The 26458-nt window shown below is 40.7% G+C and overlaps 2 protein-coding genes across 4 annotated transcripts in view; one reads left to right on the plus strand and one right to left on the minus strand.

Moving 5' to 3' along the window:
• The window catches only part of zmym4.1 (zinc finger MYM-type containing 4, tandem duplicate 1), a 54478-nt gene extending 48797 nt beyond the window's left edge, over nucleotides 1-5681 (plus strand). The window contains exons 24-27 of one of the 2 annotated variants that reach the window (XM_038296027.1): nucleotides 1864-1978; nucleotides 2061-2309; nucleotides 3870-3999; nucleotides 4413-5681. In XM_038296027.1, coding sequence (XP_038151955.1) covers nucleotides 1864-1978; nucleotides 2061-2309; nucleotides 3870-3999; nucleotides 4413-4641 — 723 coding nt within the window. In that variant the 3' untranslated portion in view covers nucleotides 4642-5681. The remainder of the gene's footprint in view (nucleotides 1-1863; nucleotides 1979-2060; nucleotides 2310-3869; nucleotides 4000-4412) is intronic. The other variant, XM_038296028.1, reaches the window with a different exon arrangement.
• A 4673-nt stretch (nucleotides 5682-10354) lies between these two features.
• illr4 (immune-related, lectin-like receptor 4) lies at nucleotides 10355-20051 on the minus strand. Of its 2 annotated transcripts, XM_038296023.1 has the most exons (8): nucleotides 19914-20051; nucleotides 19756-19818; nucleotides 14606-14737; nucleotides 12287-12355; nucleotides 11957-12034; nucleotides 11618-11769; nucleotides 11380-11504; nucleotides 10355-11292 (listed from the first exon to the last, which is right to left on the minus strand). In XM_038296023.1, exons 1-8 carry the CDS (start codon nucleotides 19969-19971, stop codon nucleotides 11112-11114), a joined length of 858 nt encoding a protein of 285 aa, XP_038151951.1. In that variant the 5' UTR covers nucleotides 19972-20051; the 3' UTR covers nucleotides 10355-11111. The 2 variants fall into 2 exon arrangements, with proteins under 2 accessions (XP_038151951.1, XP_038151952.1); XM_038296024.1 differs by lacking the exon at nucleotides 14606-14737.
• Nucleotides 20052-26458: the final 6407 nt, after the last annotated feature.

Here is a 26458-nt window from a genome sequence, read left to right on the forward strand (position 1 = left end):
ATCGGCTACAATGAGAAGGAAGGAAAACTGCGTTTTTTTATCGAACTTTTATCGACCCTATTTTTTTCTATTGCGCCACACGTCTATCGATCGATATATATCGTTATTGAATTATCGCCCAGCCCTAGAATTAAATGCAGCAGAGTCCTGCTTATGGCTTATTTACTTGATTCTGGTTTGTTGAAGCGGAGACGCCTGTAAAGGTTTCAGGAAGCTGACCCTTAACGACTCAAGTTGGAGGCACTCAAAAGGACCTCAAAGATTTCAAACTTTCCAATATGATGCTGGTGAAGATTCTCAGTCATTCAGGTCAGTCATTCCAAAAAAGTTCAAAACAATCCACTGGACTTTGTTTCCAAGTGTAAAGATGTTTTGCTTTCCATCCAGGAAACTTTATTATTTCAAAATAGGAATAGCGTTGAGTTCCAGGCTTTATACAGTAGCACAACAAAGCCTTGTTTTTGTGTCCAACCCTTTGGAATGGGGGGATCGTTAAACTAGGCTAACAAAAGAAGCCGAATGACCCCCATTCCAAAGGATGGAGCCGTTCATCCGTTTCTATTTACATCTTTTCTAAACAAAAACAAGGATCTGTTGGGTTACTGTATAAAACATAAATAAAACACTATTTCTGACATTTTGATTTAAAGCTTCCTGGATGGGAAGAGAAACGTCTTCAAACTTGGAGACAAAATCTAGTGGATTGTCTTTAACTTTTTTGGAATTTCCATGATGTTATTGTCCTTTAGTGACCTACCCCCCCCCCCCCCCCCCCCCCCCCCCCCCCCCCCCCCCCCCCCCCCGAGTGGAAGGTGAGGCTTCCTTATAGATCCGATAGAATCCAAACAGATGCAGGAGTTTAAATGTAACTGGGGTCAATGTTTTTAAAAATGAAAACCTGCTTCCGATGTGTCGGTTCAGGCACGGCGCGGGCTTTCAGCGTCATGGTGACCGGCGGCGTGGACATTCACTGAGCCCCAGGGCATCTTAGGCTACAATGTAACTCACCACCATCAGTGTTTCTAATACAGGCCATGTACGATTTATTATAACTTAGTAAGTAAAAAAATACTTTAATTGCTCTAATGAAGGGCGGATACAATTAATCCGATTATTTCAATAATCGTCAACTATCTTAGTAATTGAACAACCCACTTAGAGCAGTACGCATTTATTTTATTTTCTTTTCCTTTTTTTTATTCACTTCAACCATAAGTGTTCCTGTAAAACGCAATAAAAAAATAAATAAAAAATAAAATTACGTAAAATAAAAAAATGTAAAAAATACATATTTAGATATGTTTATTATATATTATATATTTCAGATTTAAAAAAAAACATTTTCGTCTGTAAATATGCTCTATCTACGGAAGAGGATTAGGGCCACTGAAAAAAATAAATAAAAGTTAACTGATTTTTAAATTTTCTTTCAGTTTAATATGGGAAAAAAGTCAGAATTATGAGAAAAAAGTCAGAATTCTGAGGAAAAAGTCAGAATTCTGTATTTTTTCCCATTTTAAACTGAAAGAAAATGTAAAAATCAGTTAACTTTTATTTTTTTCAGTGGCCCTCATCCTCTTCCGTACCATCCAGAGCTCCTCAAGTGAAAAAAGATTTAGTTTTATTGGTTTAATTCTGTAAAAGAATCTTCTCTAAAGAACCTTTCAATATCTGATTACTATTATAATTATTGAAATAATAAAATTAATCTACAGATGTTTAGTTGCAGCTCTAGTCTGAACTGTAGTTCAGTTTCTCCATGTCAGAACCTCGTCCAACGCTTTAATGATTCTAATTGATGTGAATTTGATCAAATGTTTTACTTTTACAGAAACATTTTTTTTTGTGTGTTTTTATCTGTAGTATCTGTTTGAAAACGGCCGTGTGGAAAACATCTTCATGGATCGATTCTACTGCAAGTTCTCCTCAGATTTCACCAACATGCTGAAGAGTTTCAAACCCACCGTCACCCGCCGAGGTGAGCTGACCGCTAGCCGCTACAGTCACAGTTGGTAGGGAATCATCAGGGGGGTTCCTCACCGTTCCCGTTTCCTCCACAGGATACATCCATTCCCGGGTGGAGGAGGAGTTCCTGTGGGGGTGCAAACAGCTGGGGGCGTACTCCCCCATCGTCCTCCTCAACACTCTGCTCTTCTTCTGCTGCAAGTACTTCGGCTTCACCACGGTGGAGCAGCACCGCCAGCTGTCCTTTGCACACGTCATGCGCTGCACCAAAACCAACCCGGACAACAGCAAGACCACCTTCCTGCGCTTCTACCCGCCCATTCCCATAAACGAAGCCGAGTCAGGTACATTTCACACCAGTAACAACCCACTTGGTTTGGTTATGTTTACGAAAACTGAGACTCGTTTATAAAAACCTTCAGCAGATTCAGGTGAAGGAATCATCCATGAATGACGGAATAAACAGGAAGATGGAGAAACCAGACAGTTTATATAATCAGAACAGCTGCAGTAGCAGCCATTCAGAATGGCCCTTCCGAAGTCAAACGCCAGCCGAATGGCAGCCCACTTCCCTCCAACTCCCAGCAAAATCCCCTCCAGCTTCCAGTCACTGGAGTGACCCCCCTACTTCTTCAGGATGTGCATATTTTTTTACTCTGACTCCAACCTTTCACTGAATTACAGGGTCTGAGCAGGAGATGATGCTTCTCTTTAGATCTTGATGTCCGCAAATCATGACAGGAAGAATGTTTTAGTACAAAGATTGATGTTTTAAAAAGGAATTGAAGGGCTCCAGCCAAGGAAAGTGGAGAAATTTTGAATGGCTACTACTGTACTTTTTTACAGAAAACATTCATTGATTAGGAAAACAGGTTATTTCTCAGGTGCTAAAGTTGTTGGCTTTTTTTTTTTAGCATAAGCTCCCACAAAGAAAATTCTGCTGGAAAATTCTCTACATTTTAATGAATAAAAATGAAAGAAAGGCATCAGACAGTTTCATATTTATGGTTTCTAAATTCCATTCCATCCGTTTTCCGTCACGTTTATCCCTGCTGGGGTCATGAGGGGTGCTGGTGCCTATCTCCAGCTGGCGAGAGGCGGGGTCCACCCTGGACAGGTCGCCAGTCCATCACAGCGTCTGTGCAACACAGAGACAAACAACCATTCATGCACACACTAAGGAGATTGTAAAGAAGCCAATTAACCTAACAGTCATGTTTTTGGACTGTGGGAGGATGGTGGAGTACCCGGAGAGAACCCACGCATGCTCAGGGAGAACTTGCAAACTCCATGCACAAGGCCCCCAGCCGGGAATCGAACCAAGAACCTTCTTGCTTTAAGGCAGCAGTGCCACTGCTACACTGAGCTGCCAAGGTTGCCGATAGCATCACAACGCTTTAAAGTAAATTAACAACTTCTGTCTATAACTGAGCTCAGTTACCAGGAGGAGCTCTGAGGAGAGTCGTTGCTCCTCCACGTCGAAAGGAGCCAGCTGAGGAGGCTCTGGCATCTGTTCCGGACGCCTCCTGGTCGCCTCCCTCGGGAGGTGTTCCAGGCATGTCCCATTAGGAGGAGGAGGAGGAGGCCTCGATGAAGGCTCAGGACACGCTGGAGGGACTATGTCTCTGAGCTGGCCTGGTGTCGCCCCCCCAGAGCAGCTGGAGGAGGTGGGTCTGGATCAGGAAGTCTGAGCGTCTTTGCTTAGGCTGCTGCCATCGTGACCCGGCCCCCGATAAAAAGGGAGAAAATGGATGGATGGATGGACCTTCTAGCTTTAAGAATAGTCTTAAAATGAAGACAAAGACAAATTAGAAGTCGTTGAGTTTTAGTTGTGGGAAAGTGAGTCATCAGTGGATAATTTAGCCCCGCCTCCTCCCAGCAGCTCACAGTAAAATGTTTTTCAGATCCAGACGCCGTTCCAGCGAAGAGACGCAAAGAAGAGGAGAGTAAGGAGGAAATCCTGGAGATGATGGAGAACACTGAGAACCCGCTCCGCTGCCCAGTTAGGCTTTATGAGTTTTACCTCTCCAAATGGTGAGTGGATGACAGCAGCACTGAAACTATTGATGGGATCGATTATTGAAATAATCATCAATTGGTTTGGTAATAAATCAATCAATGTTCACATATATATATATATATATATATATATATATATATATATATATATATATAGTTATTGCACTTTGTGAAAATAACTATATATATATATATATATATATATATAGTTATTGCACTTTGTGAAAATAACCGTTTCTCTACATTTGACACCAATTATCAAATGGTAAATTTATAGTATTGCTTCAAAGGAATCCTCTGAAAACAAATATAAAAGGTCCAGTTCCAAAAACTCTAGAATATACTTGGAACCTGAAAGAACCCACGTTCACCAGGTCGACAAGTTCAAAGCCTTACTCTATTTTTCTGTATTCTTTTCCTTCTTTTAGCTCCGAGTCGGTCAAGCAGCGCACCAACATGTTCTACCTTCATCCTGAGCGTTGCTGCGTCCCTAACAGCCCCCTGTGGTTCTCCTCCACTCCTCTGGACGACGTCACCATGGAATCCATGCTGACCCGCATCCTCACCGTCAGAGAGCTGCATCTCAGGACCAAGAAAGACCAGCAGGCGGTTTCTGACCCCACCTTTCAACCCGAAGACGAAGAAGACTCTGACTGATGGGGAGAACCCAAGTGACCTTTTAGTGCTGGTTCAACCGCTGGTCTAAATGTAAATAAACTTCAACGTTCACTACAACTTGTTCTCAGTAATCCAGAAAAGCATTGTGCTGAGCTGCAGAAAAATCCCATTTCCTAAACTCTGAGCAAGAGTTGCACATCTCCAAATGCACACCGTCTCTGCGGCCCTGAAAGATGCAGAGCTGAATAGTTTAAACCCTTCTTATTGATACGGTTTGTTTCCTTCCACGTGTTACGATTCCTAACATTTCAGCGAACGCAAGTCTTCTGTGTTTTATTTTTTTTGAAAGGTAAATGATGGATTTCCACACTAAAGATCTGGATTTATGCAAAAGAATTAAGTTCCCAGAACAATGACTGATCTTTTTCCACTTTATCCCCCCTAAATCAGAAATCCTGTGATTTTAAAGATGAATGAAAATGATCAAATATCTTTAAAGATAGTGATGCTGGTTGGTTTCCTGCTTGGTTTAGATAAACGTCTGCTCCAAAATACCCGATTCAAATGATCGGATTAACTCTGTTATTATTTTACCTGATCACTTGTATAAAAAAAAATAAATCTAAAACATGCAGGATACTGATCTGCCTTCTCTGTTTGGGGAAAATACAATTCTGAGACCATTTTTAAGCAGTTTACACTAATATATGAATCAGATTTGAGGAAGGATTATATAAAGTATTTCATTATCCCAAACTGCATTGAGACTGTGATGATTGAGGGGGGCGGAGTCAAACAATGTTTGTTCTCCAAACGATTTTAATGTAGCTGCAGGAGTGAAGTTTGGGAAAGGAAGCTCAAATATTAACCCAAAACATGATATTTTGCCGTTTTTTGGTATGAGGTTTTGATATTTTGGGATATTGTCTAATCCTCAACGAGTCCTGGGGTCCTGATGCTGGTGAACCGCAGCAATCTATGTGTATCTTGGTTATTCTAACCACCTGTCTTTAGATTATAGCTGTATGTTTTCTATTGTTTGTTCTCATTTTTAATAAAATATCTTAAAAGAAAAAGTATTTACGAGTCTGAATCATCTGTAATAGTTGCACATGTGGAGACTTTCCACACATAGCAGGATGCCTGGGAAGAAAAGAGACATTTTTATGCAGCCACACACAACACTGAAGTCCTCAGACATTTTTCTTTCGTTGTTTCTTTCTTTTCAGAGGTAAACAGCACATTTCTTCTTCTACGCTTGCATTATTGGCAGAGCAGACGCTGAATGCGCACTTTCGTCTGGTTTGGTCTGCCGCGGTTTCCGTAGCGTCGTGAACGCGCTTTTAGGAAATCCTATACACTACTGTTTATGCTCTAAAAACATTCTAAATGACTTCGTTTCGAGTAAATTATGGATGCTACCCACTTAGGACACTTGGAATACATTGGACGAGCAGTATGGAGGAATATTGACACGTTTTTGTGGATTTTTATGGACCTTTCTGCCTCGGGCGCCATAGACCTCCATTATTTGAATGTCAGCAGACAGCAAGAAGCCTCCCAGATCTCCAGATGCATTTGAGATATCAAAGTACTCCAGAGTGTTGTTCAGCATGGGGGTGAGTAGAAAATGAAGGCTAATCATGTTTTGGGTGTACTATTCCTTTAACATCTGCACAAGATCTCTGAAAGACCGAAGGATCATTTGGATGTTGAACAAACTTTTATGTCAACCTGTAATATTTGTCTTGTAATGTCAGGTTTTGTTCTAAAGATTTCATATGACAGAAGCCAATAAAGTCCTTAGTAGTTATATTAGTTATTTACAGACAGATGAATAACTGAATTGCTTTATTTCGGAAAGGACCATTAGAAAAATAGAAAAGAAAAAGACAAATCAATACCTTTGATTTATGTGGACTTCAGTTTTCTCTGAATGTGAGTCTCTATTTAATATTTCCTTCATTTATCTTCCTATATTTGCTCCATTTACGATAAATTCTACAACAAAGCAATGGGAACTCTGGATCTCATTTATAATACTGGACAGGAGGACATGTTTAAGGTTTAGTTTTTTACTTTTTCTCTTTAATATTACCCACAATGTTTTACGTCGGAGCGTTTTCTCTTCTGCCGAACGTAACATGACCTCTCCGAGTTTTCTCAAGCCTTCACTTCCACCGGATCCACGATCCCTGAGGTGAGATGAATGCCGATTCCATTCCTTACCATGATACCTCAGCCGCCGTGCTTCACAGCGGACTGGGGCTTTAATTTGCAGGCGAACCAGTGGAGCTACGATCCGCTCCAGTGAAATTAACGAGTTGGAGTGACGTTATCTCAAAGGTGTTCTAGTTTCCCTCTCTTAGCTCCTTGTATTCTCCATGCTTACTACATCCGCTGTTGCAACCATAACCATGATAAGGATACATGCTGTATTCTGCGCGTTTACATTTCATTCAAACATGTCATCCTCTAAACACCAGCAGTATCTGAACAACTGATCTAATCACACTGGAAGAAATTGAAATCTAAATAAGTCATTTTTCTTTAATTAAGGAGGTAAGTGAGAAACTTTGCCAATGGAATAAGACAATTAGCATTTAAAATAAGAAAAAACAATTGCATTGGCTTATTTCTAGTGTATATTATCTAATTATATTATTTTAGGAGTAAAAATACTCATTCCATTGGCAAATCATCTTATTTAGCTACTCAAATTAAGGGTAAATACACTTAATTTATGAACGTTTCTAGATCGTTTTTGCAGTGCATCTTTGCATTGTAAAGAACTGCTGCAAACTGTTAAAGTAGGAAATTTTAACTGCTGTTCATGTGAGAGACTTCCCTCTTGAATGTGGAAATCGGTTACCTTCCTGTTGCACCATCTTCCTGTCTCTTAATTCCGTCTTTTAAGGACGTTTCAGGAGGAAGTAAAAAATGTTAACTTCTTAAGACTAATAGACCGCACCAAACGCAGGAGTACCCAGAGAGAACCCTCTAAAGCACAGGAGAGGAGAGCAAACTATACAGGAGGACTGTGGGTCAGGATTTAAACCAAGGACCTCCTTGCTGCAAAGCAGGAATATTAAAATCTTTTTTTTAAATGAATATTTTTTAGCTTTCTGATAAAAGTAACTGCAGCCATTGAGGCTGCGCTCCCTCCTCAGCATCTCAGAAGTTCTCAAAGATCTGCTTCATTCATTACATTCAGGTTGGATGTATCAGGAAAGTTTGGGAACTTTTGAGCAGAGATGGAAAGAGTACTAAAACATTGTAATTGAGTAAAAGTATCTTTACTTTGCCTAAATTCTTCCCAGAGTAAAAGTAAAATTACCCATCTCAAAATTTACTCAAGTAAAAGTACAAAATTACTTCATTTAAAATGTAATTTGAGTAAAACTTACTTAGTTACTGTGAGTTATTTAATGCAAAAAATGATGAGTCATGAATGGAATTGACCACAAGGTGTTTTAATCGATTTCAAGGCGTATTTCAGTGGAAATCCACACTTGCAAAAGATCAGCTGGGCTAAAGAACAAACTTCCTCTGAATATATTTCTCACAGTTTCTCTTCTGAGCAGCATTGCAGTCTTTATCCCACAACTTCTTCATCGGTCCTCCGTCCTCCTGCAGAGTTCTCCTCAGTCCAGCTACACCAAAAGTATTTGCTCACCCATCCAAATTATTGGAATCAGGTGTTCCAATCACTTCCATGGCCACAGGTGTATAAATTCAAGCACCTAGGCATGCAGACTGTTTTTACAAACATTTGTGAAAGAATGGGTCGCTCTCAGGAGCTCAGTGAATTCCAGCGTGGAACTGTGATAGGATGCCACCTGTGCAACAAATCCAGTCGTGAAATTTCCTCGCTCCTAAATATTCCACAGTCAACTGTCAGCTGTATTATAAGAAAATGGAAGTGTTTGGGAACGACAGCAACTCAGCCACGAAGTGGTAGGCCACGTAAACTGACGGAGCGGGGTCAGCGGATGCTGACGCGCATAGTGCGAAGAGGTCGCCAACTTTCTGCAGAGTCAATCACTACAGACCTCCAAACTTCATGTAGCTCAAGAACAGTGCGCAGAGAGCTTCATGGAATGGGTTTCCATGGGCGAGCAGCTGCATCCAAGCCATACATCACCAAGTGCAATGCAAAGCGTCGGATGCGGTGGTGTAAAGCACGCCGCCACTGGACTCTAGAGCAGTGGAGACGCGTTCTCTGGAGTGACGAATCGCGCTTCTCCATCTGGCAATCTGATGGACGGGTCTGGGTTTGGCGGTTGCCAGGAGAACGGTACTTGTCTGACTGCATTGTGCCAAGTGTAAAGTTTGGTGGAGGGGGGATTATGGTGTGGGGTTGTTTTTCAGGAGCTGGGCTTGGCCCCTTAGTTCCAGTGAAAGGAACTCTGAATGCTTCAGCATACCAAGACATTTTGGACAATTCCATGCTCCCAACTTTGTGGGAACAGTTTGGAGCTGGCCCCTTCCTCTTCCAACATGACTGTGCACCAGTGCACAAAGCAAGGTCCATAAAGACATGGATGACAGAGTCTGGTGTGGATGAACTTGACTGGCCTGCACAGAGTCCTGACCTCAACCCGATAGAACACCTTTGGGATGAATTAGAGCGGAGACTGAGAGCCAGGCCTTCTCGTCCAACATCAGTGTGCGACCTCACAAATGCGCTTCTGGAAGAATGGTCAAAAATTCCCATAAACACACTCCTAAACCTTGTGGACAGCCTTCCCAGAAGAGTTGAAGCTGTTCTAGCTGCAAAGGGTGGACCGACGTCATATTGAACCCTATGGATTAGGAACGGGATGTCACTTAAGCTCATATGTGAGTCAAGGCAGGTGAGCAAATACTTTTGGCAATATAGTGTATCTGGTTCCACTTTCTTTCAAAATAAAAAACTGCAGAACAGAACCGGGTCGGTAATATTTAGGACCTTCCCACTCATCAAAGTTTCCCCACAAGACGTCAGAACTTTAACAGAGCCCTGAGCCACTTAGACCTGGTTTACATCCTAATCGTTTCGTTTAGCTACTCAGACTGTGGTCATGTGGCAACACCAGCAATCTGAAGCCGGCCAAGAATTTTAAGGAGTCAATTAAACGAGTCCCACGAAAAGAACCCTGAGGAACTCCAATTTTAAATTTTGTGAAATCAAATGTAAAACTTTTTTCAACTTTTTTCAGATGCTTAAATTAGTTAATGTTAAACATCTGTTTTCTGCAGTCTGAATCATTTAGTTTCTTAAAAACTAAGAGTTATTTCTCTCTGATAAAGCTCACTTTTACCGTTAAAGTCAGACAGAATTTGAAATTTAACTTGAAAAGTTTATAATTAGTGTTGCACAGATGCCATTTTTTGGCCCCGATATGATACCAGATACCTGGCTGTGCATTATTGGCCGATACCACCTGTTTGAAATTGATGTGTGTGTATATATGAAGAACTGAATACTACTTGGATGTAAAATAATTGCCATCATGGCTTTGTCAAGCTGCTGCCTACCTTTGTAAAGCAGGAAAAAGACGAATACAAAGTGAATCCAGTAGAACTTTTTATTGCCTACCTGGAATGAGTGACAATAGTTCAATAAACTTTTTGCTTTCAAATATATACATATTGATATTATAATATCAACAAAGATCTTAAAGCAGTTTCACCAGCAAGCCCACTGATCTGCATATAAAAGCAAACAAACAAGTTTCCATATTTCTCTTGTTCATTACAATAGTATTAGTTTCATTTCATAAAACTTTATTCATAATCCTGACAGTTACATCAACAGCTGCTGTGCTTTAAGCTGAGAACATGAATGCTAGAGCTCTGATGGTGGATCTGATCTTTATTTTTCTACATGGAGATGAAAACCTGAGCTATCAGAGGCCATGTTGCAAATGCTGCAGAAGTACATACATGTCATGCTGCAGTTAGCATGATCCATATGACATCATCACCTACATATTTTATAATGTGACTTTATGTTATAGATGAATGGAGGAATGAACAGGAACTACTTCCTGTTGGGACTTTGACTTTAGTTCCAAATTAAAGTGAACTGTGAACATGAACTGATTCAATTTAAACTGTTTTTAAGGAGGATTTCTCTAAACTCTGTTAACCAGGAAGCTAAAGCAGTGAAACCAGAGGAGAAGCTGTTCTGTTTCTCATGCAGGATCCAAACCTGTTAGAACCTCAGTTTGTCCTTCCAGCTGGAAACAGGGAGGAAGATATGAACTGTTCTCCTGTAGATCTGAAGCAGGAATAAATAATCTGTAAAACTCTGACAGACATGTTCTGCTGCAGGTTCTTCCAGATCAGGTTCCTGTTTGTAACTCAGAGCTTCTGATTTGTTCTCTTGGTGTTCTCCTGCTGTTCCAGTGAAAATCCAAAGATCAGAAACAAGTAAAGCAGATAGAAATGAAACTAAAAGTGGAGAATTTGATCTTTAACACATCTGGAGGGGAGACTGTTTTATAGACTGAACTGAACTTCATTTACAGACAGATGGTCTTAGTTGATTTCTCACAGATACTTTTGTGATGAGCATCACAGGATTGATCAAACCAACACTTCAGATCATCAGCTCCTCCTTTCTCTCCCATCCTCACACAGTCTTCTCCAGCTGGATTCTCACCTGTCCAGTCATCAGGTTCACCTTTACTCCAAAACGTCAAACTAAGAGATTAAGAACAGAAACAGGAGAAATAAAAACTGTGACTTTAATACTGGAAATAAACCAACATGTTTTTACTACAATCAAACCTTTCATCCAGAGGTGATCCATCCACCCACAACCATCTGTCTTCTTCCTCTGAGTCTGTCAGTCCGATCCAGAACTTGTCCTCATCTTTCTCCATCCAGTCTCTCAGTCTGATCTCCAGGAATATCTGAATAGAAGAAGAAGATGAGAATGACTCTGAGAGACTTTTCTGGACTGAGATGAAGAAACATGATGATGATAAAATCTGATAGAACATGAACCTGCAGCAGTGATTCATACCTGCTCATCTCTGCTGTCTATCTTCACCAGGTCTCCTCCCTGAGCTCTGCAGGAATCTCTGCTCTCAGTCCAGGAGGACTTCCTGGTATTGAACTTATAACACTTTCCTTGATATCTCTCCCATTCTGGTCTGTTATTCAGACACATTTCATCTATTAACAGATCAGAACAACAATCTCACTGAGTCAGGAGGAAGAAATCTCTGTAGATGTTTCAGAGATTTGGAGGCAGCAGGAGGCGTCTTCTGTCCTGCAGCTAGAATCTAACTTCCTGCATCTGTCAGTGCATCAGTGTCTCTTTAACATCATTAGAGGACAGAAGATAGAATCCTGGACTTACTTTTGTCTTTCGGGGTTGTAGGACATGTAGATGTTTGATCACATGTAGGTAGACAAGTTTTATTTCCAAGTTGTATTTCTATGAAAAGGATGAAAATAAGTTTTTATTTGAGAGTCAACTCTTTGTTTAGCAGAACATATGAACAGAAAATAACTTAACTATTTACTTGAATAAAACAGTAACAATACATTTTTATCATCTAGTTAAACAATGTTTTAATCAATCTAAAGTTTTCTCCAAAAATAAAAAATAAATATCAATAACCTAAAGATTCTGACTGACACCTTCAGTTTGAACTTTCTGGAAACCTTCAAACTCTGACAGCCTCACCTGAGAAGTTTCTCCTCAGAGCTTCCTTCTCGTCTTTCAATGTTTGGAGCTTTTTATTCATATCGAACCCTGTTTGATGAAAAAAAAATAACATTTAAGATCATGGAAAGTTAATAAGAAGGTTTTTCATGTAAACCTCTCAGGTTCCCTTTCCATAGATGCTAGAGGCCTCAATTCTATTCAGTTTATTTCTATAGCTCCAATTCACATCATCTCATCTCAAGGCATTTTATAGTTCAACCAGATCATCCAATCAGATTGATTCAAAGTTTTCTTTCTAAGGGAAACCAGCTGATTGCATCGACTCATTGACTCTTCAGCAATCCCTCACACTAAGCATGCTTGTAGCGACAGTGGAGAGGAAAAACTCCCTTTGAACAGGAAGAAACCTCCAGCAGAACCAGGCTCAGTGTGAGCGGCCATCTGCTGAGGCCCACTGGGGTTCAAGGAGACATATATCTTTAGGATTTATCTATGATTTAAAAATCGTTCCAGATAGTTTCTGATGTAACTTCCTCATTCCAGTTAACACTGTCTGCCCAGTTTCTGAGAAATGTAGATCCTATCTCTACTCTGAAATATACTAATGCAGTTTATTGTGATGTTATTTTGCATATCGATATAAAACAAGAAGAACTGAAAATATGATTAAAATCTTAATGGACTCAAAATTTTCCAATTAAACTTATTTAAATTAAATGTTTCAATTTCTGAAAATCTGACACCAAGGTTTTATCTAAAGACAAATATTTAAATATTTTAGATCAATGTTCTGATTAGGTCTGCACTGTTTCACCATCTGTAACACTGTTACTCTGCAGCAAGAAGGTTCCGTGTTTGATTCCCGGCTCAGGGTCTTTCTACATCGAGGTTGCATGTTCTCCCTGTGCATGCTTGGGTTCTCTCTGGGTACTCCCAGTCCAAAAACAAAAACATGACTGTTAGGTTAAACGGCTTCTCTAAATTGTCCTTAGGTGTGAGTGTGCATGGTGGTGTGTCTGTGTTGCCCCGCGACAGACTGGTGAGCTGTCCAGGGTGGACCCTGCCTCTCGCCCCTATACTGTCAGATTTAGACATCAGTCAAATTGATTCAAATACTAAGCATGCTTGTAGCGACAGTGGAGAGGAAAAACTCCCTTTGAACAGGAAGAAATCTCAGTGTGAGCGGCCATCTGCTGAGGCCGACTGGTTCATGGAGCCAAAAAGCAGCTGTAAAAGGCGGCCTGGTCCAGGAAACACACAGCCAGGCAGACGAGCTCCGAGCCAGCTCCCATGTCAGAGGATGAAGAGAGCACATCCAGTTAGTCACAGTCAGAGAAACAGGACTACACTGGAAAACAGGCCGATCTCTAACATCTATAAACAAAGATGTTGATGGCAGCAGCACAGCCTCACCATGAAGATCATGAAAGTTAGAAAATCAGAAAGAGGTTCAACAAGTCTAACTTGATAGGAGGTTTGTAGAAAGAAAAGCTGTGAAAATACAACAAAGTTGCTGAAAAGAGAAAATGTTAAGGAGTATTTCTGGCCTATTTAAAGTTCAGACCTACAGTAAAACTGACTAAAATGCTGTTCTGGAACCTCAGGAACCTTCAGAGAGCTGTACAGAAACGCATGGCTGCAAGCCTCAATGAACGGAAGAAACAATGGAAAGAAGATATGAGATATAGATAATGACGAACAGAACAAACCATCATGGAAAAGATGAACTCATGCAGACCTGTCAGGGTGGGTAGAGTACCCAGAAGAGTATTTAAGTATAATTTAAACTACGTCATGAGAAATTAATTCAGTTAAAAAGAAAAGGAAATCTGCTTTAAACATTTCAAAACTTCAAAAGTCATCTTCTCTTGAAAAGTTACACAAGTTCATGTAGCTGACATTAAAATTAAGTCACTTCCTGTCTCCCACAGAAACAGGAAGTGACTGAATATGGAAGGACAAAAGAAAAATACTTGCTAACCACTATTAACTACTCCAAAAAGAAAAAAGCTGCGACACTGAGTGAACATGAGCATCTATGGAGAGCATGAGGCAGAAGTCCCTCAGTTAGAGTAGGAAACATTTCTGTGGGTGAAAAAAATAAGAAAGCGGGTTTTAGAGACCAGATGACTGATCCAGAGTGAAAAATGAAATAAAAGAAAGAAACAGGAGCTTCAGATGAACCAAGACATTGAGAGAGGCTGGAGAACATCAGTGCCTCAGTGGTACCAGGTCGGGAAAACCAGTTAGAAATTAACCAGAAAAATAATAATTACAGAGAAAACATTTAAAGTTTGATAAGCCAGTAAAATAAAATGCTTAAATGTTAAAACTCACAGGTGAGTCCAAAAGCGATGAGACCAGCAACCAACAGAGAAACGAGAACCAGCAGAACCACCCGCACCGAGTCGACCTTTGACCTCCTGATGGTCCCAGATTGTTGGATATTTGCTGAACAATTTGCACAGGCTGGAATGGAGAGAGAAACCGGCTACGTTCACACTGCAGGCCTTAATGCTCAATTCCGAGTTTTTGTGAAATCGGATTTTTTTGCGTGTCCGTTCACACTTCCAAGTATATGCGACTTGTATGTGATCTACTATGTGAACTGAAAGCGTTCAACCGAAGTGTCCCGCATGCGCACTCGATGACGCGATGACGTCACATGTAGCAAGCGTCCTCAGTGTTTGCGGAAGTAAACATGACTCGTAATACCGCAGCGTATATTGCGTTCTTTAAGTTCTTCTCCAACAGGAGTAGTCACATTACGAACGAAATCTTTTTAAGAAGATCAAAAAGAAAGACCCTCCCCCGGTTCCGGTAAGACCCTTCGAGTTTGGTCTGAATCGAGCTATCTTTCCAAATATGAATTAAGTCAGCAACCTCACTTTCTCTCCATTGACTGCTCTCTGTGTTATCTTCCGCCATGGTTGTTAGTTTTTCCCGCCTCAGCTTAGTAGGACGCAGATTAGTAACGTTTAGTAACATTTGTCAAGTATCAATGACGTGTAGGTCGGATGAATGCGACCTGGCCGTACAGACACAGGTCGCATTTGAAAAGATCAGATACGTATCGGATTCAGGACCACATATCCAAGTGGCCTGGGTCGCATTTGAAAAAATCCGATCTGTGTCGTTCAGACTGTCATAAAAAGATCAGATACAGGTCATATATGGGCAAAAAAAATCGGAATTGGGTCACTTCAGGCTGCAGTGTGAACGTAGCCTTAGTGTTAATGTTCACTGTTTATCTTTTTCACTTGGTTAGAAAACTCATTCTTCCTGCACTCCTGCTGCCAGTCTGCTCACATCACCTCCTGAGTTTCTCCCCTACCTTTGGTCATGCAGTCTCTATGTTCATCAGTTGTCATTCTAAAAAAATAAAAACAATTCACCTCAAACTTGAAAACCAAGTCCAGTGGATTGTTTTTAATTTTTTTTTTAGGAATGACTATGACCTGGATGACTGAGAATCTTCACCAGCATCAGTTCCCCAGTTTATTTTTTTTTTGATGGGATGTTTTTCTAATGTAGCTGTATTCTCTATCTTATGATCCAACGTCATGTTTTTCCCCCTGTATCGGTCCTGTGAATTCTCATTAATTTCCATTATTAAAATAAAATATTTTTTCAACGGTTCTTAAGTTTATAAACACTTAAATCCTGAGCTTAAAATAATTCAAGTTAGTAGCACTGAGTTGAACTGAGCAAAGAAAAATCTGCAAGAGCAATAAATGGGTTTGTTGACTGTGATTTACAAAGATTTCCGACATAAGTAAAGACATGAGAGCCGTTTCTGTTCTGCCCCATTTATTACATGAGCAAACTGTTTTGCTCATGTAATGTAACACAGTGTGTTCTGTTTGTCAGTGTTGTTTTATCATAAACATGCCGATAAAAAAAATTCAGTCAAGGGTTTTTTTTTAAGAATCTTTCTTTAACTGCTTCCCCCGATACATCTTTTCTTAGTGCTGACATCATGTCTGTATTTTTAGAGCACTTATTTCAGATTGTGTTGTAGCACTGAGTGCGATGTCCGTCTCTAGGCAACAATAACAGCAGCACACATGGTGCCCCATGAGGTCCTGCCACTACAGTTTTGCTGGCCTCGGTAGGCATTTTGTTTTGTTAATTATTTTATACTTTATTGTTTATGTTGATGTGACAGACAGTATCAGAAATGTCTTAAAATACCAACAATTCATGTCTCATAGATTCAATACAGCAGCAACATTTAACTCCCAAATAAAGGGCAATTCTGTATTTTACATGACAGTTTGCAACCCTAATTCTCCCACTGCAACTAAGTGAGATAAAACCTCTTCAACTTCCTGCACTACCACCTGGGGCTCATGTGGAGCGCCATGGCAACAGGTATCCCATACTAAGATGAAAGTGTGCATCTCTAATTTGCTGTTTATTGGGGAATCTACTGAAGATCTGGCATTGGAACGTGTTCTTTTTGGGAGAGGTGGTGGAGAGGATCAATAAACAAAGATAATTATTCCATATTTTATGATATTATATATTATACATATATATAATATATATATTATACACATATTATATATTTCTTCAACTATCGCAATTTTGTAGCACTCCGAGAAAGGCTGCTATGCTAGCACAATAAATTATATTTCGTATCATCACTATTCGTTATTGTCACAGCCTTAGTTCTGTTAAATTTTTGCTTTTGAGTATTCAGTTTTACTTCGCTCCATATTTTCTAGTTTTAGTGGTTTAATTCCTATTTTGTTGTGTTCTCTGGTTATTTTTCAGTTTTCAGGTTTTTATTTGTTGCCCTCTGCTGCCCTCTTGTGTTCTCCTTTTTCCCTATAGCTCCTTTTCTGTCTGCTTTGTTCCCACCTGCTCCCAATATGCTCGCTAGCCCTCTCTTTGTTCAGTGTCCCATAAATACACTCCTTATGCAGTTCCTCAGTGCTGGTTCCTCGTCTAACTCCGACCTACACCGTCTTACAGTGTCTTACCTCGTCTTGATTGTTTTCCCCTGATGTCCCCATGGTTTCTGGTTTGTTTCACTTTTTTCTTGTTGGATTTTTTTGGATTCCTGCCTAAGTTGTTTCTTTACCTCACATTAAATCTACAAAAACTCACCTCTGCCTCCGTGCCTCTGCATTTGGGTCCACAAACCTCACCCTAATCCTGACAGTTATAGAAAACATTTATCACTGTTACCTAAAACTTCATGGCTTAGAACTCTATCTTTTTTAAGGCTTCTCTCAAACTGCCAGTAGCACATGCTAGCTTCCTATTTTAATAGGGTGGAACCAAATTGTTCTTCACATCTTATGTTTTGTGAGTGCAGCCTTTGTAGATCACTCGCAATACAAATATGCACTTTTTTTGGGACATTGCTATTTAGCACTCCTTCCTTGGTTTATTTCTAGATCAGACCCTTTAGAAAAAGTGTTACTGTAAAACAACCTTAAACCCCACTTCCACACAATAAGGCATGGTAGTGGTAGCGTAATGATGTGGAAGTTGAAGCTGGTCAGATTTAAAGAGTAGATGAATAAATTTGTCTTCTAAATACTTGCGGGAGGGCTGCAAAGGAGGGTTCCCCCTGGCAGCTCTGCAAACACACTTATATTTAGAGAGACTTGTTCACCTTGTTCTGCCTTTGACTGTTGAAGTTAAAGGAATAGTACACCCAAAACATGATTAGCCTTCATTTTCTACTCACCCCTTTGATGAACAACACTCTGGAGTACTTTTTTGATATCTCAAATGCATCTGGAGATCTGGGAGGCTTCTTGCTGTCTGCTGACATTCAAATATTGGAGGTCTATGGCGCCCGAGGCAGAAAGGTCCATAAAAGTCCACAAAAAACGTGTCAATATTCCTCCATACTGCTCGTCCAATGTATTCCAAGTGTCCTGAGTGGGTAGCATCCAGAATTTACTCGAAACAAAGTCATTTAGAATGTTTTTAGAGCATAAACAGTAGTGTATAGGATTTCCTGTAAGCGCGCGCCTGCAAGTTCACGACGCTACGGAAACCGCGGCAGACCAAACCAGACGAAAGTGCGCATTCAGCTCGGTAAAGAACTCATGCTCTTCCTCAACACTGAAGTCCTCAAACATTTTTCTTTCGTTGTTTCTTTCTTTGCACAGGTAAACAGCACATTTCTTCTTCTACGCTTGTATTATTGGCAGAGCAGACGCTGAATGCGCACTTTCATCTGGTTTGGTCTGCCGGCTTCCGTAGCGTCGTGAACGCGCAGGTGCGCGCTTTCAGGAAATCCTATACACAGAGAGGTTGGAAGAGAGGTTGGTTGGCAAAGTAATCATCGGACTGATAAGCAGAACTCAACACACAGAACAGGAAGTTATCCTTTTAGGAATCGTTAGATTTCAACATTAGATTTTCTTTAAAAATCCTAAATCTTTAGGATTTATCTATAATTTAAAAATCATTCAAAATATTCTCTGTTGTAACTTCCTCATTCCAGTTAACACTGTCTGCCCAGTTTCTGAGAAATGTAGATCCTATCTCTATTCTGAAATATACTAATGCAGTTTATTATGACTTTATTTTCCATATCGATATAAAACAAGAAGAGATGAAATTATGATTAAAATCTTAATGGACTCAAAAATTCTCCAATAAAACTTATTTTAACTACAACGTTTTAATATCTGAAAATCTGACACCAAAGTTTTATCTAAAGACAAAAATTTAAACATTTTAGATCAATGTTCTGATTAGGGCTGCACTGTTTCACCATCTGTAACACTGTTGCTCTGCAGCAAGAAGGTTCCGTGTTTGATTCCCAGCTCAGGGTCTTTCTACATCGAGGTTGCATGTTCTCCCTGTGCATGCTTGGGTTCTCTCTGGGTACTCCCAGTCCAAAAACAAAAACATAACTGTTAGGGTAAATGGCTTCTCTAAATTGTCCTTAGGTGTGAGTGTGCATGGTGGTGTGTCTGTGTTGCCCTGCGACAGACTGGTGAGCTCCCCAGGGTGGACCCTGCCTCTCGCCCTTATACTGTCAGATTTAGGCACCAATCCCACCGTTACCCTGACGGAATAAGCGGGAAAAGATGGAGGGATGGATGTTCTGCTTTCTTTCAATGCAGGAAAAATGTAATGAACATGCATCCTATTGAAAACTGCAATTCAATTTCAATTCAGTTTATTTATATAGCGGCAATTCACAAGAAATGTCATCTCAAGGCACTTTACAGTTCACCAGATCGTACAGTCAAATTGATACAAACACTAAGCATGTTTGTAGCGACAGTGGAGAGGAAAAACTCCCTTTTAACAGGAAGAAAGCGGCCATCTGCTGAGGCCGACTGAGGTTCAAGGAGACAGACGCAGAGATACAAAAAGCAGCTGTAAAAGACGGCAAAAGCAGATAATAATAATAATAATAATAATAATAATTAATCTGCCTGCAGTTGCACTGACTTCAGGCACATATTTCCTCTTTCTGGAAATTTAAATGAAAATGTTTTACTGACCTGGTTGCTGTTTGTTTGAGATCTTCACCTCAGAGTAAGTGACGTCATCTGATGCAACAACATCTGCAGATAGACAAAGATCCGAAGAAGACGTGTGCATAGTCTGGGTAGAATCAAACTTTATAGATGGAAGGTATTTAAGGCAGGTTGATGCTCACCTCTAGATGTTGGTCGTGTGAAATTCACATCAGCGTAGGTTAGATCAGCTTCAGGCATGTTTTTGCTGAGGGTCTGAAGGAGAACTACAGCTCAGTTTCCTCTCAGGTTCTTAAGCTTCCTTAAAACAGTCAAGACACACAGAGGAGGCAGGGCATCCTAAAATAACCTAAAAGCAGAAGTACAATTTTTTTTTTACTTAAATTTTCAAGCCTGGAGAAGCTCTAAGGAATATCTGTTCTCTGCTTTTTGGTTACAGCTGATATTTTAGTTCATACAAGTTTTATTATTGGATGAAAATGACCTGATAGAAATAGGAAGCATTTTCTAAATGATTTCAGAAATTTAGAAAAAAAAACAGTTAACAAATATTACCCAACCCTGCTGAAACAGGAATTAACTGCAGTTAAACAGCGTTTCTGATGAGCTAAGCTTTACAGGCCAAACCAAGGCCTGATTCCTATCTGATCTGCAGACATAAAATATTTAAATAGAACCTCTCAGACAACTGAAAGACCCTTTCATGCAAAACACTGTAAAAATTTTTCTAAAACAGCAGAAAAAATTTAACTGATGTGTATCAGCCAGTAAATGGCTTCAAACCCATGTCTTGGAATTTGGGACTTTAAAGAACCACAGGAGAACCTTAGAACTGGATCAAACCTGCAGCAGCGGTGAACCCTCCCAGGAGAAGCTGACCTACCAAAGTTACTCCTGGGGTAATCAGTGGCTCATCCAGGCTTGATGGTTCCTGGTGGACTGACCTTGGTGCTGGTCTGCTTACTGGATGCAGATTGGAGGGACCAGTGATTCTGTGCATCTCAACTGGAGATCTGCCTTTCTGAATCCCCCATAGACTGATTAGGAACGATTAGGAAAAAGCAGACAGACTCTGCCCTTCTCCTTTTGTTTCTGAGCCATAGAACCGTTTAAAGGTCTGACCTGAATAGCTTGGAGAGGAAGAGACATTCAGTCAGGGAAGAAGTAATCAGCGAGTGTCAAAAGGTAGTATCGGGTCGGACCCAAATGCAGAGAGACTAATGCAGTACGTTTTGGATATTTAATAAAAACACAATGATGGACTGGCAACCTGTCCAAGGTATAACCCTCCTTTCGCCCATAGACTGCTGGAGATATGCACTGACCCCACTGGACCCTGATGCAGGGCGACAGTGGCATCAGGCGTAGGAGTTTACCCTGAAATCAAATATCTGGCTGTTGGGTTAAAAAATGTAGGTTCGTAAAAGAAGGACTGAGTTCACACAGAAAGGGATTCAACAGCTTCTGCAGAAGGGGGAAGAGCCGCACCCAACACTCCAACTCTCTCTCCGAACTAGTGTTGCACCGATACCGATACCAGTATCGGACGGGGCCCCGATACTGCCCTAAAATGGTGGTATCGGTATCGGCGAGTACCACCAAATAGTGCACCGATACCATTTTGAGAGTCAAAAGTTTATTCAACTATTGTTATTATTATGGTATCGGTATCAGCCGATACTGCACAGCCAGGAATCGGGCATCGGTATCGGGGCCAAAAAATGGCATCGGCGCAACACTACTCCGAACCCCCTCCTTGCAGTGCCTTGTTTATTAACAGAACATAACACATGGTTACAAAACAGAGTATTGTTCTGAAAGGACAATTGATCAGGTCATAAGACAGGATGCTACACTGATTGAATCACAAGGCAGAGTGAAGCATCTCCTTGCTCCAATGTTTCATAAGCACACACACATTAATTTTATAATCGTCATTGAATAAACCTAATACTGGCTTTCAGTGTTGTTGTGTCCTTTGGCAAGGCTCTTTACCTGCATTGTCTTCTGATGTTGGTCAGAGAGCCCGGTGGCACCAGTGTACAGCAGCCAGGATGTCGGCAAGTCCCAGGGCAGCGCAATGTAGCTTACCACCATCAGTGTGTGTGTGAACAGGTGAAAGACTGAATGTAGTGTAAAGCGCTTTGGTCAAGTCTCCTGCCTTGAAAAAGCGCTATATAAGTACAGGCCATTTACCAAGATAGATGGATTATAAATGGAAGCAAGTAGAGAACATTCAAAAATCCCAGGGATTCAGCAATGCACAGAAACAGGAATCCACAGAAGCAGGAAAACTTAACCAGGTTGATAAGAAGAAGAAGTGAAGAGTGAGAGCAAGAGAGGAGTTTAATAATGGAAATGTGAAAATCGGTGCTGATTGGTTGGTAGTATGTTAGTGTGAGAGGAGAGAGAGAGAGAGAGAGAGAGAGAGAGAGAGAGAGAGAGAATGGCAGCAAAGGGTGATGGAGAGCAAACAGGGGAAATGGGAAAATAAATTTAACATTTACAAAGAACAAATTACAGACAATGAATACTTAAACTAGAATAACTATGAAAAGACCAATCTAATCAAAAATAGAAACAAGGAAACAAAAGACAACAACCACAAAATAACCCAAACATCTCAGATCCTGACAGGGAGAGAATAAAAAGAACTGTTTAGAGCATTTACGACAAATAGTAGTGGTAAAAAAACAAAAAAACCCACTGGCTTAGTCTATGGCAACTAGTTTGATGAGGAGGTTAGAGCCACTATCAGGAGTCCAAGGGGACCAAAACTGACTTAATAAAACACATCTTTTAAGTTTTTATAAAGGATAAAGCAAATCTTAGATTGTTGATAAAGAACAGGGTTCATAACTACAACTTTTTTTTCATCAAATCAATAATTCTTCTAAAATAATCCATCCACAGAACATATGGAATAACTAGCATAAATAGAATAAATAACTAGAAATAGAAAAAAGATAGAAATTGAATTTTATTGTTCTCACAATGGAGAAATGAACTCTGCATTTTAACGCATCACCTTGGGGAGCAGTGGGCTGCCACTGTGCAGCGCCCAGGGAGCACTGTGGGGTTAACGGTCTTGCTCAGAGAGCCAGAGTTCAGGCTTTGGGGAATGAACCTGGTACTTGCAACCTTCCCAGAGCACAAGCGCACTGCTCTAACCACTAGGCCAACACCTCCCCCTGTTTTATACATCTTTTCTTTCTAAGATGTTTAACTTCTGGTTACGATGCTAACTTCAACATGAAATAATTCTGCACCAATAGGAACAGTAGGTTTAAACCAGATTTGATCTGGTGGCATAAAAAGATATACTATGTGTTAGGAATCCAGTTTGTGTGGGTTGTGTTTTTGTTTGTCTTTCCTCCTCCACTAGGCGGCGCCTGGTTCTGGTTGGCCTCCTCACACACCTGCGGATGGTTGCCTCATTACCGGAGGACCCTTAAGCTGCTGACTGCCACTACCTCGACGCCAGAGTGTTTGCCAGTTTTGGGAAGTCATCCTGCAAACTGGATGTTTTGGACCTTCTCCCCCCTGGAAGGATTCTCTCAGTACCAAACTGAGCTGAGGATTCAAGTTTGTGGTTTGGATCAACTTTTCCCCTCAAGAATTGTTTTGGGCTTCTCACTGAGCAGGGGATTCATCTCCACTATAACCCGTTCAAGTCCCGCAGGAAAACTAAGCGGCAGTCAGCTTCTCCGTTCGACAAGGAATAACCTCCATCTAGGTAAAGCCTGTCCACCCTCCAAAGAACAAGTCATTCACTGGAACAACCCACACTGACTGGATTCAATAAGAGACACCTTTTTCTGGAAACGTGAGTCAGCAACCTAATTCCTCTTCTTCAAGTCAGAGACACTAATTTCCCACTGAGCCTGAACTAACCGCAATATCTTCACCTTCCAGTTCCGGTTCAACAGTATTCAGAGCAGCACTTGACTCATCTCGTTCACTCTAAATAAAGACCTGTTAAACTTTTCCCTGGTCTCTCTGTTTGGTCTTCTGCATGTGGGCTCTAGATAAGGTCATGACACTATGTGGTTTCTAATAATGATATAATAGCTTAGGGAGTTCTGTAGTGTAGAAATACAAACTCACTTCCTGAATTTTGTAGCATTAAAGTTCACAGCAAGTTTAACTCCTCTTGGCCAGTCAGTGTTGAACTCATATTCACCTGGTCTAGTTCCACACTGTTTACCTGCCCGTTTCCAGGCGGAGGTGGAAACCTCTGAGTAGCTTCTAAGCCCCTTTGCTCCCTTAAGTTGGCACCAATGCTAAACAGCCTGACCAGTCTTCATCCTGGTTTAGCTCGAATCAATTTCCCATTGAATCGATTGGCTTTTATCAGGGAGGTGGTGAACAGGAGCAGGAAGGAGTCAGAGCAGTAACCTTCAGGTCCAACCTTAGATATAGATATATATATAGATAGATGTAGACAGATTTATTTGTCATTTTGTTTACACAAGTGTAAAACAAAAATAAATTTTGTTTAATCTTTTTTTAAAAGTGCAGCCTAGAGCACATCCCTTTGATGCATATAGATCTGCATCACCATATCTTAGACGTAGACAAACCTTATTATTTTGTATGCACAGAGTGCAACATTTCTGTTTTGCATACAGCTTATAACAGAGTAACGAGATTGAATTTGGAAAAAGATAACATTAAAATATAAAGTGCAGCAGTGATAGAACATAACAATGGAGGAAGAATGTGTAAAATAGAGATAACAAAAAGGCATTAATTAGGGTGACCAAACGTCCGTATTTCCCGGGACATATCCGTATTTCACGTCCTGTCCCGGGCGTCCCGGGTTTTTTTAGAAAGTGAGGAAATGTCCTGATTTCACTGCGCACGACGCTCCGTGTGACGTAATCCCTAAGCCGCGTCAGTGCGGGCAGCCCTGTTCTTAATCAGAGGCTCTGTTCAAAAACCTGGGCTGCATCCTCCAAGGACGCGGTCTACCTAGACTGGATCCTTCGAAGTCCGTGAAAATAAGGAGGCCGGAAGAGTTCTGTCTGTAAATTCGAACAGGTCCTCCCTTCGGCGGGTTTTACTGCCGTATGCTCTGTTGCTTAGCAACCGTGAAAGTTGACACACAAAGCAGGAAAATAATGAATACCGAGGTTTTCAAAACTCTTTGTTTATTTATTTATTTATTTATTAAAAAGTTAAAGTGAACAAAGACTACACTCACAAGAATCCAGAGTGGAATAAATGTTCCAGCCACCGGGAGCAGGAACAAATCAAATCAAATGTAATGATAGAAACCTTAGTCAGTTAAATAACCTGCTGCTGTCATTCTGCACATCTCTGATGTTGCTGCTATTTTCAAATATCCATTACTGTAAAAATGTCCATAGCTGCATATTGGTTATTAATTCTCCAGTTTTATATTGTTAAAACACTTTACAGAATTGTATTTTTTATATTTTAACTCTTCCCTATTATGTTATTCTTATACATTTTTCTAAGGTCCTCATTTGTGTGACCATTTTCAGTAATCTTGCTGCTGCTGTAAATTTGCCCATTGTGGGAAAATAAAGGGATTTTTTTATTCTATTTTATAAAAGGGGTAGAAATATATAAGTAAATCTAAACAATGTATCTACAAAATATATCTGCAAAATCTCTAATATTCAACAACAAAAAATACTTAGTTAAGCATATTGAGCAAAACAGCAATAAAAAAATTAAAATCCTATCAGATTTATAGTCCCCACTCTGCAGATATATTAGAATCTGTCCTTAAATTACAGCCAAACTCATTTACACAGTAGCAGATAAAAACCTTTAGATAAACCAAACATTACCGCCACATATCTGACTCTATAACCATTAAAAAACTATTTTCATTCATTTCAGACGGAACTATTCACAGAGTTGTATTATTATAATAAACTGAACTTCAAATTTTCACAACTGTTCTGCGCCAAGTAACATTTCCTCTGATCACGGAGCAAATCCCGGTGATGAGACATTTGTTCTTTCAATATCACCCCCAAACCCCCCCCCCCCCCCCCCCCCCCCCGCCCCCCCCCCCGCTCCAAGGTGTCCTGGTTTTCCCAAATGAAAATATGGTCCCCCTACATTAATATGAAAAAGTTCAGTGTAGTGCAAAATAATATGGTGCAAAACGCAGTTGAAGACTGAGTTGTAGTGCATTACGTTGGAAGTGCAAAATAATGTGATGCAGAGTACAGTTTAGGGTTCAATAACAGTCTGATGGCGGCGGGGAAAAAGCTGCTGCAGAATCTTTGCACCAGTCCACCAGCTGTAGTCCAGGTCGTTGTCGTCTCTGATGAGGCCCACCACGAGGTGTCGTCTGCAAACTTCACGTATGATTGGTGGTGAACCTGGGGATGCATTCATGTGTCATCAGGGTGAACAGCAGGGGGCTCAGGACGCAGCCCTGAGGCGAGCCTGTGCTTAGGATGATGACATCAGAGGTGTTCTGTTGGTGAGGAAGTCTAGCAGCCAATAGCAGAGGGATGAATTGAAGCCCAGCTGTTCCAGTTTGCCCATCAGATGCTGTGGGATGATGGTGCTGAAGTCCAGGAACAGCATCCGCACCTGGGCGTTCTTCTCCTCCAGGTGTGCAAGGCTCAGGTGGAGAGCAGCAGAGATGGCGTCCTCAGTGGAGCGCCTCCATCGGTAGGCGAACTGGAACGGGTCAAATGTTGGCGGCAGACTGGAGACGATGTGTTCTTTAACCCGC

This window comes from Cyprinodon tularosa, unplaced genomic scaffold (assembly GCF_016077235.1).
Source record: "Cyprinodon tularosa strain WSP-4 unplaced genomic scaffold, ASM1607723v1 ctg366, whole genome shotgun sequence".
NCBI lineage: Eukaryota > Metazoa > Chordata > Actinopteri > Cyprinodontiformes > Cyprinodontidae > Cyprinodon > Cyprinodon tularosa.